Source organism: Exophiala mesophila (genome assembly GCF_000836275.1).
Source record: "Exophiala mesophila strain CBS 40295 unplaced genomic scaffold supercont1.2, whole genome shotgun sequence".
In the NCBI taxonomy this organism is placed as follows: domain Eukaryota; kingdom Fungi; phylum Ascomycota; class Eurotiomycetes; order Chaetothyriales; family Herpotrichiellaceae; genus Exophiala; species Exophiala mesophila.
In genome coordinates, this window is record NW_015622505.1 from 3380864 (window position 1) to 3394011 (window position 13148).

A 13148-nucleotide genomic window follows, 5' to 3' on the forward strand; every position below is an offset into this window, starting at 1 on the left:
GAAGGACCCAATATTTCTTGGCAATATCATACGTTGGAGCATATTGACAATTTGACAATCTCTTTTCCCATTGTCACCAACTTCCATCGATCGTGATACCAATTTAATCTTATTGCTCTCAGAATTCAATTTATTCCTCAGGCCGGACTTATTTGGAGGACATCCGGTGTTATTCCATTCTCTTGTTAGCTCGCAACCCCGACGCACACAAGGCACGGCGACCATTCTTCTTTATTGTTTCCGCAAACTCTACACCATATCAACATGGCATCACAATTACTACCTTTAGGTACGACTGCCGGCTCATTCAATATTCCAAGATGTCGCTGACGATCAACAGAGTTGATTGACAAGTGTGTGGGGTCGAGGATCTGGGTCATCATGAAAGGCGACAAAGGTGAGATCCCATGACACCCAAGCCACCTCATCGACATATCATGGCTGTTCTCTGGTCCGCTTCGTCATGCTAATCAATTTCAGAATTCGCCGGAACGTTACTCGGATTTGACGACTACGTCAGTATGTTTGTCGCCACACCCTCTGCTGACCAGCGACGTGAATGAAGTTGGACTGACTAAACTTTTGTTTCAGACATGGTGCTCGAAGACGTAATTGAATTGTGAGTGCTAGCTTTGTTATAATTTAAGCCTTGATGACTGATGTCCCTTTTCAGTGACTATTCTGGCAGTCAAACAAAGCTTCCGAAAATTCTCCTCAATGGAAATAATATTTGCATGGTATGTCCATCTGCGTTCGATCGGCGGTTTGACATTCTGAAACCTATCTTGATTGGACATTCTGCTGGGATGGATTGCTGATTACACTCTGGCGAATAGTTGATTCCTGGTGGAGAGGGACCTGTCGCCGCAGCTGCGTGAGGGCTAGAAATGATACTGGCCTTGTCTCATTTGAACCCGGCTCAGGCCATTTGGGCCATCTCACTCGAAGTGCTGAGGCCCGCATGACGTATTACTGGACGCTGCGTCAACATGAAGTTGATTGCATTGAGGCAACGAGAGGCACTCGAGATGAGACTTTGAGCAGGAAAAGGACATCAAGGTGTGAAATTGTAGTTTAGCATACATTGCTACAATTGCTCCATTGGATGGCAGGGACAATAAATAGTTTATGGCTTTGCAAACCTCGCTGCAGACCTTTGCAAGGTGTCCACAGCTTGCTGCTGCACACTTTGAATTATATCCGCAATGGAATCGACCTGATTCACCAAGCCGATGCCTGTGCCCGCATAAGTCGTCATTCTCCCGTCAGGGCCCCATCCAGCGTCACCTTGCTCCATGGCTTTTTTGTATAGTTCCTGGTTTTCTTCATCGCTCATGCCGTGGACGGCGTCCATATAACTTCGATTGGCCACCCCTCGCCCATTGTAGCACTTTGGCCAACCTTTTATGTTTCTCACGACATCATAGACCGTGGTGGTGACTGTACTTGTGCCGCCGTCCGTTACTCTCAGGACTTCGTCTTGGTAGCCTTTGGCAATCACCGCCTCTCGACTGGCGAGGATCCGAGTTCCGAGCGCGACGCCACTTGCGCCCAAGGACAGGGCAGCAGCTGCACCTCTTCCATCAATTATCCCACCTGCGGCAATCAAGGGAGTATGAAGATCATCTTTGGCCAAAGCATCGGCGACCTCTGGTAGCAAGGTCATGAGACTTGCTCTCTGAGCCAGTCCGTGACCACCGGCATCGGAGCCCTGGACTACGATAACATCTGGTTTGGATGTTCTCGCAACTTCGATAGCTTCTGCCACCGTACCGACCTGGATCCAGATCTTGGTTTTGCCGCCGGTTGCAGTGCGAATCTGCTCTGACCAATCGAGCAAGTCGGCCAATTGATGAGGAGCAAAGAACCATACGGCAGCAACAGGATGCGCTAGCAACGCATCCAATGCGAGTTTGAGGTCACTTCCCCAGTTTTGAAATCCAACCCCAATGGGTAGGACCCCTTGATGCAGGGTCAGTCCTCGTTCCTGCGCAACTTCGGCCGCTTTGGCAAGGTCTTTGCTCAAGGGACTGAGGTCGAATCCACCGGCGAGGAAGCCAATGCCGCCTGCTGCTGATGTTGCAATTGCGGCTTCTGCTAAGGTGATCTTCATCATCGGCGCAGAGACAACCAGAGGGGCATCTTCAGTTGTCCACGGATAGTCATGATGAAGTGGATTTGCTGCCATGATTGGTAGTTGATGTCTTTTGACTGAACTTACCATCAGGCCCGTGAAAAAACAGCCCCCAGAAAGGGGGTTATATACAACAACGGGACTTTGATCGACAGGCCGTCGAAGGTCGTGATGTGAGTCAACAAGGTAAAAGCAGAAGGGTTTCTCCGCGGACACAATACAGATCAAGCTCTGAGACTGCGAAAAAGCGGGCAACTGAGCTTATACAATTGCTGGATTCGTAAATGCCGCGGATGTACAAGTAATCTTGGGACTTGGAATTGGATGCTACCACGAATGGGAGTTGATCTGGACTGTGATTATTACTGGACATGGAAGTAGATTGGAAGCATTATGGAGTGTGGTTGGTGATGTTGATGGCGTAACCAGCGAAAGCGGACCGATGGAGTGGAGTGCGATTCATCACTGCGTGGTTGGCTGTATTGTACGGAGCACTACGGAGTATAGTTCCAACGATATGTACTGAGTACTTCGTAGGTACTCTGGTACTCCGGTAAACCTTCCATATCAGTTGTGTCTTGGCTTCGGACGACCATCTATCATTTTTAGAGTCACATATTCTGCATCCCAGGTCGAGACCAAGATCACGAACCTGTGTCTTCACTATTCACACTGATTCACAAAGGGGCAGCATATTCTCGTCACCTGTATCTTATTGACTCCTCTTAATGACAACGCTGGTTCCACCCTACCTTTGAAATTTCAAGTTTAATTATATTCTACAGCGACTCCTCCCATCTACCAACGCTTGAGCCAAAACGTTCATAATAACACCCTCCGCCACTCGCTTTGGATAGTGATAAGTTTGGCTTTGTTTTCACCATCATCACATATCGCGTCATATCACACCGAGTAATAGCTAGCACACATCACTACCACGCAACGATATCATTATGAACGCTCCAGATAGGTATGTTACGTGTCTCTTTTCTCTTATTTCAACCTCTCTATCATTTCCATACATATTCATTCTTTGCGGTCAAAATTCACCTTGGAGAGGAAATCCGCGACCATCAGAGAGATTACCAGAACTCTCTCTCTCTCTCTCTCATCAGAGCACGGAGAGTTACAAATGAATTTCCCATATCCCTTCTGCAGAGATGGCCGGTTCACGCTTCATTCATGTGCCTGCCACCTACGCTCCTGCCAGATTTCACTGTCACCATGTAACTGCCTACCTTGTTTGCTCTCCTAAGTCTTGGCTCTGGAATCAACTGCACCCATCCTTCACATAAATTCCCACAATAATTCGGATGTCCTGATCTCACCAACTCAACCATTGTATCTCCCTTTGAACCACCAAGATTCCATCACCGCGAGATCTTTTCATCATGTCAGAGACAACCCCTTCCACCACGGGACCTGCAGCATCCAGACAGTCAGAGACATTGCGTCCACGACGAATGTCAAATGGCACCCTTCTCTTAGTTGAGGAACAGCAATGGGCTACCCACCCGTCTAACACTCCGTACTCTGGAAGTGTAAACTCTGCAAACAACAGTACCGATATCAACATGCCAAACCAGTGAGTGATCAGGCCGCTGCAACAGGGCAAAACCGCTCTTCTTCTGGATCAGTTCTGGCCTTCTCCTGGTGGACCACCTCCTCTCTAGGATATGGAAGGTCGCCTGCAGCCTTGGTTTTGCACTGAGGTGGAGGTATCGACCTTTCCATCCTCGTCAGAATCTGACATTCATCGATGCGCAACAGGACATCGAGTTTACATCTATCTGCATCTGCTGTATTTATCATCCAAGCAATGTGCTGACTGACTGTTGTCTCCACAGAACCGAATCTTTTGTTCTCGGAGACAACGAGAAGAAAATCGAGGAAAAGATCGATACTCGTTGGTCTCTCCGTATCAAAGATCTAAGAACTCTGGTTGACTCAATTTACAGGTACTCCCAACACCGCAATCTTCACCTTCAACAAGGAAGACCACACTCTTGCCAACCTCCTCCGCGACAAACTCCTCAAGAACAGCCATGTGACCTTCGCTGCGTATCGAGTAAGGAGCACCACAGAGGCTTCACACAAACCAAACCACTAACTGTCACAAGGTTCCTCATCCCCTCTTTGCCACATTCGAGCTGCGAATTCAGACGGACGGAGACATCACACCCAAGGAGGCATTGTTGGCTAGCGCTAGTGACACTATCCAAGATCTCAACGTGCTCAAGACCAACTTCACCCGAGAGTTTGAGCTGCGTAAGATGGTTGGTGGCGCCCAAAACGGTCAGTAGTAGGGCTGACTACCACCACCCGCACTCGACGACGGCACGATCACCGTGACTCGTGGTCAGATGATGATAGCTTGTACCATAACGAAGTGTATGCGAGGACGCAGTTGACGGCGTTTGGGTTGGATTGGGAATGGACAAACAGCGTGCCGGCATCATTGGCGTTTGCTTGAGGGCGAGCACGATTCATCACGTCAGCAAATGGGCGCGTTTTGATCAGTAGCCCTGGTACTCATAGCCATTAGCAGATCATTGAAATTGATTACTTTGATTTCTGATTGTATGACCAGTTTCCACCTGTCTCCGTAGTTGCACGTGCCGGGGTTAAAGCAGCAGCCTAAATGCCAAGAATGGCTGTGTGCTAACGCAAAGTCCGCGTCATAAGTGTTCCTGCCGTTTCCTGCTGTCCCTGTTCCCCCCAACCCGCGCCAGCCCAGCCAATTTGGATGACTACTACTCAGGAACCGCATCTCTGTATCTCTGGTTCAACTTGGCTTTTGTCTCACCCATTTCTTTGAACTTGCGCCCTTTTTATCTGCATCGTCTTGCGTTTGTGTTCTTCAAGCACCATGTATTCCTCGTCCAATTCTTTTCTGGGCGGCTCCAACAGTGCTCGCCCTCCTGTTGGTGGCTTCGGACAACAACAGTCGCAGTTTGGCTCCTTTAACCAAGCTCCCCAGCAACAGCCCTCGCCGTTCGCACCTCAACCCACCGGATTCCCCGGTCAAATGCAACCTCAGCAGACTGGGTTTCCTGGCTATGCACCTCAGCAGCAGGGTTTCCAACAGCCACAGTTTACCGGCTATCCTCCTCAAAACCAACCCCAACAACCTCCATTTTCCCAGACACAGCAGCCTCAATCCTTCCAACAACAGCAGTCTTATCAACAAGGGCCTCAGAGTTCCCAGCAGCCCTCACAACCGGCCTCACAGCCACCTCCACCCGCTCCCCTCCGCCCTCAGCAGACCTCTGCCCAGATCGCCCAGTCCTTCGCAAGCGCCCCGGCTGCCAGTCCTTCCACAAGCACAGGCCCAAGCAAGAGCTCAGGGAAGATTCCAAACATACGCCTTTCGTTTATCACAGCGACCGATCAGGCCAAGTTTGAACAGCTATTCAAGTCGGCGGTTGGCGATGAACAGGCCTTATCCGGAGACAAGGCACGCGATCTCCTGTTGCGATCTAAACTTCCTGGCAGTGCATTGTCACAAATATGGATTCTGTCAGACACTACCAAGTCTGGACAGCTTCTCTTCCCAGAGTTTGCATTGGCCATGTATCTATGCAACCTGAGTCTCACGGGAAAGTCACTACCGTCAGAGCTGCCGGAGAAGATAAAGAACGAGGTGTCCAGTATCGTCGACATTATTTCATTCAATGTTGCTGATGATACTCCCAACCCACCACAGCGTACGAATGTCCCAAGTTTCGATGCTCCTCTGAGGCAGAATGCCATGTCTCCACCGGCACCACAAGCACCGCAGCCTCAACAAGCATCGAATCAGCAGCTCTTATCCCAGCTGACCGCACAACCCACCGGATTTTTCAACCAAGCCACTGGTTTCCAGCCTGGAGGGCAGCAACAACCTCAAGGTTATCCGGGCTCACAGAACCTGCAGACTCAGCCTACCGGGTTCGGGCAACAGCCCACCGGCTACACGGGTCCGCGCCCGCCCATGCCTCCCATGCCTCCCATGCCCACCGGCTATGGCAACAATCAATCGCCTCAACAGACTGGTCCATCGGCACTCCAGACACAACCAACGGGTATCCCAGGTCAATGGGGGTTCGTCAATGCTCCAGCTGGCAGCTTGCAGAACATCCAAGCATTACAGCAGCGGCTCATGCCTCAACAGGGACGAGAGGGTGGCTTCACCACGCAAGGCATCTCTGGAAATGCTAAAGTCCCATGGGCAGTCACCAAGGATGAGAAGAGGATGTACGACCAGCTCTTCAAGGCCTGGGATGGGCTAGGGAAAGGGTTCATCACTGGCGATGTCGCCATCGAGATCATGGGACAAAGTGGATTGGATCGGCCAGATCTCGAGGCCATCTGGACTCTCTCTGATCCAAACAACAAGGGACGCCTGAACCTGGATGAGTTTTCCGTCGCCATGCATTTGATCTACCGCAAATTGAATGGTTATCCTATTCCAGCACGTCTACCTCCCGAACTCATTCCTCCATCTACCAGAAACTTTAACAGCTCCATCGATACTGTGAAGTCCTTACTCTCTCAAGATGCAGAAACTAGGAAATCCTCCGGCGCTTTTCTACAGCCTCAACGAACGGGAGTCAGCTATCTCAAAGACCATTCGTTCCGTGGCGGCAGCAACTCGCCAAGTTTTGGCCGCAAAGATGCCACCGTTTTCCGCAACAATGATGACGATGTTGGCTATCGTTCGAGTGCTCGCCGGCGAATCGGCGCTGATGGAAGGACACCTTCTCCCGCTCCTTCTTCCGAAGTATCTGATACTTCCTACGACGACCTGTCGCCGGACCAGATCAGAAAGAAGATTCGTGAAAAGAAGATTCTTCTAGACGCGACCGACTTTCAGGACGAAAGATCGGCCGACGATGAAGATGTTCTCGACCGACGGGACCGAAGGGAAGCCGAGGACCTCTTCCGGCAAATTCGCCGGATCCAGGATGACATTGACACTCATCCCAACGCAGGATTTGGTGGTTCTGATACCGGTGCGGAGCGCAGATCGATGCGGAGAGAGTTGCAGCGATATCAAGATAAATTGCCCGCACTTGCATCGGATGTCCGCCGTATCGAGAAAAGCATCTCAGAAGCCAAATTACAACTGTTCCGTCTCAAGGATGCAAAAGCACATCCCAATGGCGCGGCAAATATTATTGGCACTGGACCAGGGGGTTCCATCACCGAGGCAGACCGCATCAAAGCTCGAGCTCGTGCTAGGATGCAAGCTCGGGCTGCTGAACTGGCCGGTAGACCCGCCCCAGCCGCTGACGATGAGGCAGGTGCGCAGAGGCGGTTCGAGCAGGAGAACTCAAAAGTCAAATCCGAGCAGGAACGCAATGAAAGCATGACCAGAGATGTCGAGGATAGTGTCCAAGATTTTGTCTCGACCTTGGAAGACGGTCTCCGGGAGCAGGGCGGCAGCGATACCCAAGAGCATGAGAGACGACGGTGGGAAGAAGCATTGGGAGTCGAAGACGAAATCAAGGAGCTCATCTTTGATCTTCAACGAAGCAGCAGAACTGCCAAAGTTCGCAAGGAAGAGTATGTTATTCTCGTTTCCCATTATGTCGTGCGTGCTAACGAGACAGGTCATCCCGCCCTACCCAAAGGTCTACTCCCGAAACCTCAAGACAGGAAACCAGATCTAGTAACGGTGATCTCCCGTCTCGGCCTGCCCCGGTCTCGACCACTTCGTCCTCGTCATTCGGCCAGTCCCAACAAGATCGTATTGCTTCTGCAAAGGAAAAGGCTCTCAAGCGCATCCAGGACAGAATGGCCGCTGCTGGTATCAAGCCTGCTGGTGACTCTGGCGAAAGCTTAGCACAGAAACAAGAGCGAGAGAAGCAGGAACGAGCCGAGCGCGTTCGCAAAGCCGAGGAAGAGGATGCAAAACGGGAGCAAGAACGCCAGCAGCGACTTGCCAATGAAGGAGTTGCACCACCTAGTCCAAAAGCAAGCAAGAGACCACCTCCCCCGCCTCAAAGAAAAGGTAGACAGGATAGCAATGATTTGTCTGATCGCAAGGCAGCAGAGGCGGCGGCACGCGCCAAAGCCGAGGAAGAGGCAGCTGCCGAAATACGGGCAGAGCAGGAAGCTCAACAAACTGAGCGGAAACGGCTTGAGTAAGTCTAGCCACTTGTTGAAAGTAATCATGTTCTGACATTTGTTAGATCCCAGGCAAAATCTCAGGAAAACGACCTTGAGAAAGAGCGCGAAGCTGCACAAGCCCGCCTCCGAGCCCTCGAGGAACAAGTCAAGGCCGGCAAGATTAAGAAGCAGGAGGAGAAGGCCCGTAAGAAGGCAGCAGAGAAGGAAGCGAAGGAGAAGGAGGCCAAGCTTGCCGCCCAGCGAGCCGAGTTAGAGGCTGCTCGAGAACGAGAGCGTCAGCTTCAGCTTCAGCTTGAAAGCCTGGGCGATGATTCCTCATCGGATGATGAGGAGCTCACTCCTCAAGAGAGCACACCAGCGACAAGCCAAGTGCTTCCAACGGGCGTTTCTTCTCCGCCTCCTACGACATTGTCCATGCCAACTACAGAAAGCAGCGCCCATGACGCCACACCGGTCTCGAGCCCCCCTGCAGAGGAATCACGCAATCCATACTTCAAGAAGCTTTCGCATTCTTCTGACAGCGGCAGACCAACATTCTCACCACCTCCCGTCCCTCAAGCACAGCCATTCTCGCCCCCAGCGCCTCCTGCGGCAGACTTGCATTCCACCAACCCATTCCATCGGATCGCACAGCAAGAAGCAGCCAAACCTCTAACGGCTAGCTTCACTGGAACACAGTCACGCCGCCGACCTGAAGAGGACTCATGGTCTGCAGCAGGTTCCGAGAAGGATGATGCCTCTAGTGATGAGGAAGACGAGCCCCCAGCGGGAGGATCTGCCAAACAATTGGCCTCCATTTTATTTGGCACAATGGCACCTCCGCGACCAATGTCTGCCATGGACAGCAAGCCAGCTACTCCAGTACAGGACTCGCAAAACAATGCTAGTGCGTTCGAGTCTGCAGCACCACCGCCACCGGCGCCACCACCACCAGTTCCATCCAGCGGTGCCCCTACTGCACCTCCTCCACCACCTCCTCCGCCTCCTTCTGGAGCACCATCTGCACCACCCCCGCCACCGCCATTCCCCGATTCTGGACCTCCTCCCCCTCCACCGATGCCTACTGCGGCCCCTGCTGGTCCCCCTAGCATGGGAGCTTTGTTGGGACAAATCCAGGCAGGCAAAGGATTGCGCAAGACGGAAACAAAGGACCGGAGCGCCTCGGCGACGGCTGGCAGGGTGTTGAACTAGGCTGGTACATTTGGAGGCTATAAGCATGAGGGCGGAACTAGTGTCGGGTTCGTAATCTGCGACATAGTCCAACATAATTCAATTACTATTTCCTTGGTCCATAATTTGAGCGAAACTCGAGCTCCAAATGCTTTCGTTGAGTCTTCTTGTTGTTGCACATGCGTGATATCTATACCTGGGTCGAATATGTGGTTAAACCACGTGACTACGTGTTTGGCCGCGCCTTGCCGTTTTGGGAATCATGTTTTGCCAACAGATGCTCCACATCGAATGGACAACACCTCGTCGGCTCCAAGCATCATCGTGATCAATCCGGAGCCACGGGACGGCATTACTATCCTTCTGATCCTCTATGTTGAGAGCGCGTCACTTGACATCCATCAGTGCTCCTCGAGAAGGGGAACTCGAACAAGCTAAGGCGCATTGCCGCACCCGAAGGGACAATCCAGCAGGCTGGCACAAAAGGAAGTGTTGAATCCTCGCAAATCATTATGCCGCGCAACCCAGGACAACAGACTGCACGCCCAAGTAGGCAAGCGGTGGTGATGAATATGGCGCGCGAGAAGGGAAGGCCATCGCCAGTGAAGTACGCATCATCACATCCCACCATTCCTTCACGTTCCATCCGCACTTAAATCTTCCCTCGTACCTCTTACAGGCAACCACGAAATTAGACATGCTGACCAAAAGACAGGCTTTCTCTCAACGATGACCGTGGCGAGAAGGCTGCACGTCTGCAATCTCGACAAGCCCTACAAGAGATCCATATGAACGAAATCCGCGCCGCGGCCAGTCCTGTACGAAAGATCAATCAACGTCGAGACGCGCACCATCGAGCCATGTCAGAATCACCGCGCACTCCACGCACCTCAGCTGCCGCAGATCTACGAAAAAGAGTCGTACAGAGTCACAACAACAATAATAATGGTCAAAATAGCCCGAGACAAATTGATATTGTTACCGGTCATGCTGCGACACCACCGAAACGCGTACCCATCCTCGCAAACTTTGAAGAATGGATGAAAATGGCTACAGATAATAAAATCAATGCAGCCAATTCATGGAACTTTGCTCTAATCGACTATTTCCACGACATGAGCCTGTTGAAAGAAGGAGATGGTGTCAATTTTCAGAAAGCGAGTTGCACATTGGATGGTTGCGTCAAGATCTATACTAGTCGAGTCGACAGCGTTGCGACAGAGACGGGGCGGTTATTGAGTGGATTGGCAGATGGCAGTGCCAACGAAGGCAAGAAGAAAAGAGGTGATGCGGATGGCGAGGATGACGATGAAGACGGTGAGGACGGTGAAGAAGGCGAGGATGGCGAAGGGGGAAAGAAAAAGAAAAAGAAACCGGCTAGAAGTCATGAAGCTACTTTGGCGCCAGGTTTTGCGACGTTTCAGGCCAAGAAACTCGACTTGGAATTCGCAGTCGACCCTTTGTTCAAAAAGGCATCCGCTGATTTCGACGAAGGAGGAGCAAAAGGTCTTCTACTCAATCATCTGTCGATTGACTCGGATGGCAGAATCGTATTTGACAGCAGTGATGATGCGGGAGACGCAGCTCTTGCAGCAGAGAAAGGCGAACATCACGACGGGGCGGAAGAAGAAGTTCAGGATCCTCTCGCGAAGACATCAACTACCGAAGCCGAAGTTCAAGTGGAAGAAGATGCCGACGAGGACGAAGAAATTGATCTTGATGGTTTGGCGTCAAAATTCTTCCCCGACCTGTCAATCCTCGATAATCAAGATGTCTGCCCGTCGATGAAGACTTTCACCCTGGGTGATCCGTCAGGAGATCTAGGCATCCCTTTCTTGAAGGCGCCTGAGGACTGGCGAGACCAAAAGAAGGGATCTGCGACACCACAAGCCCCGCCGATCAGTGCCAACTTGTCAGACCAGACGGGTATATTTCTCGATGGAAGCAATGCGCTCGCATTCGATGACGATGATGACGATGGCGGACTCCTGGGTGGATTCGATGTCGCAGAAGACGTTGGTTTCGGAGAAGGCGGTGAAGCTTGGGCGAGAGATGCTGCCATTGATGCACAAGCTAGGGTTGGCCACGTCGGTGATCTTGACGACAATCTCATTGAAGGAAACAATGCGGATGGGTACGCCATGTCTCTACAGCACAAGTACCAGGAAGATGCCGAGCATGAATCGGTCATGGCATATTTCGAGAAGGCCTTCAACTCAAGGGCGAAAGGAAAAACCGCGTTCATGACATTGGATAATTGGAGGATGCAAAAGATCCAAAAAGCCCAGCAAACCGAGACGGCGCCTCCAACAAGGCAGAGGAAAGAGAAGGAGCCTTTTGAAATCGACTTTGTTGGACCAATGTCTGAATCGTTACAAGAATTGTTGGCCGCTCCAACAGTACTCAACACGCAGATCAGCTTGCCAAAAGCGCAATGGAGAACGAAAGGAAGAAACTTACTTGACAAAGATGATGAAGTCATTGACCCCAGGAAGTTCATGCGACTCTGGACCAAACCCAAATGTCGCATTGGCCGACGGAAAGGCGCACTTGGAATCATCGATGAAGGATTTGGCGCTCGCAATCGTGTGGGAACCGTCAACCGCGGCGCAGAAGACGAGGATGATGAGGAGGGGAGAAAGGGTGATTATGACGCGAATTTCTTTGCGGATGATGATCAGATGCTTCCCTTTGATGGACCACTCCCGATTGACGATGACGACGACGATGATGGAATCCTTGCCGGGGGAGAAGAACAGCAAGCCTTTATGGATGCAAGGGAAATGCTCAGCCCTCAGCCTGAAGGTCACCAACAAATGAACCTACTTGGTGATGCATTTGATCCAGCAAACGACCCAGCTACTCAACAACCGCCCGACACACAATTCCCGAACACACAACAAAGCGAACTCCTACCTGGTAGTTTTGGATCTCAACTCGTCACACAAGCGGGTAAAAGATTGCGACCTGAATATGTCAACTATGCACGAACAGCGAAGAAGGTGGATGTCCGAAGGCTCAAGGAAAATATGTGGAAGGGAATGAGCGTCAAGCTGATCCAGATCTTTGATAAACCCTCAGCGACGAGTCCTACCCCAGTGGCAGCTACAGAAGCCAATGAAGACGTGGACATGATGGACGTTGATGACCGACAAGAAGTGCAGACACCGGTTGACGGTCATGAACCCAGCACGCCACCAACAACAACAACGTCCAACGGCGAAGTTATGAACTTTACCGAGATGATCCAAGATCTGCGACAGGTGTACCCGGAGCAGCAGATGAAGGACATCAGCACTAGTTACTGCTTCATCTGTCTGTTGCATTTGGCCAACGAAAAGGGATTGGTGCTTGAAGGCGAGAGAGAAGGAGAAGATGCAATGCAGGAGATCAGAGTCTTCCGAGATCCCAACGTGGGAGAAGGATATGAAGGGGAGTAGTAAGGGAGGAAGTCGTCGGGGTTTGTTGGTATTGGTACCTCATGTCATGTCTGGTCAAGAGTAGATTTTGCGCAGGCGTTGTTGGATTCTTGCATCGTTGGATTCGGCGTTGTATATTGAGATATCATGCCATACATGCATGGTCTGGCTATGATGATTGTGTTGTGCATGAATGAAAGTGTACAGTTCACAAACATCTAGGGTAACTTTGATTGAACTTAAGTTTTGCGACGATTATGCCCTCGCCTGCTGCTAGAACGAGTAGTAGTGGTGCGAACTCAGACCCATAT

At 51.2% G+C, this 13148-nt stretch overlaps 5 protein-coding genes across 5 annotated transcripts; 4 read left to right on the plus strand and 1 right to left on the minus strand.

Annotated features, from left to right (window-relative positions):
* Positions 1 to 76: 76 nt before the first annotated feature.
* On the plus strand, positions 77 to 1217 carry PV10_03004 (U6 snRNA-associated Sm-like protein LSm5). The gene is made up of 6 exons (XM_016367391.1): positions 77 to 289; positions 341 to 397; positions 481 to 519; positions 592 to 619; positions 674 to 737; positions 837 to 1217. Exons 1-6 carry the CDS (start codon positions 265 to 267, stop codon positions 876 to 878), a joined length of 255 nt encoding a protein of 84 aa, XP_016226909.1. The 5' UTR covers positions 77 to 264; the 3' UTR covers positions 879 to 1217.
* PV10_03005 (uncharacterized protein) lies at positions 1097 to 2512 on the minus strand. The gene has a single exon (XM_016367392.1). The coding sequence runs from the start codon at positions 2222 to 2224 to the stop codon at positions 1127 to 1129; it is 1098 nt and encodes a 365-aa protein (XP_016226910.1). The 5' UTR covers positions 2225 to 2512; the 3' UTR covers positions 1097 to 1126.
* Positions 2513 to 2773: 261 nt separating this feature from the next.
* Positions 2774 to 4689, plus strand: PV10_03006 (uncharacterized protein). Its single transcript, XM_016367393.1, has 4 exons — positions 2774 to 3104; positions 3982 to 4040; positions 4093 to 4202; positions 4255 to 4689. The coding sequence occupies exons 1-4, from the start codon at positions 3088 to 3090 to the stop codon at positions 4435 to 4437; spliced, it is 369 nt and encodes a 122-aa protein (XP_016226911.1). The 5' UTR covers positions 2774 to 3087; the 3' UTR covers positions 4438 to 4689.
* Positions 4690 to 4862: 173 nt separating this feature from the next.
* On the plus strand, positions 4863 to 9550 carry PV10_03007 (uncharacterized protein). The gene is made up of 3 exons (XM_016367394.1): positions 4863 to 7681; positions 7729 to 8262; positions 8311 to 9550. The coding sequence occupies exons 1-3, from the start codon at positions 5004 to 5006 to the stop codon at positions 9437 to 9439; spliced, it is 4341 nt and encodes a 1446-aa protein (XP_016226912.1). The 5' UTR covers positions 4863 to 5003; the 3' UTR covers positions 9440 to 9550.
* Positions 9551 to 9744: 194 nt separating this feature from the next.
* On the plus strand, positions 9745 to 13097 carry PV10_03008 (uncharacterized protein). The gene is made up of 2 exons (XM_016367395.1): positions 9745 to 10025; positions 10134 to 13097. Exons 1-2 carry the CDS (start codon positions 9931 to 9933, stop codon positions 12856 to 12858), a joined length of 2820 nt encoding a protein of 939 aa, XP_016226913.1. The 5' UTR covers positions 9745 to 9930; the 3' UTR covers positions 12859 to 13097.
* The last annotated feature ends 51 nt before the right edge of the window (positions 13098 to 13148 follow it).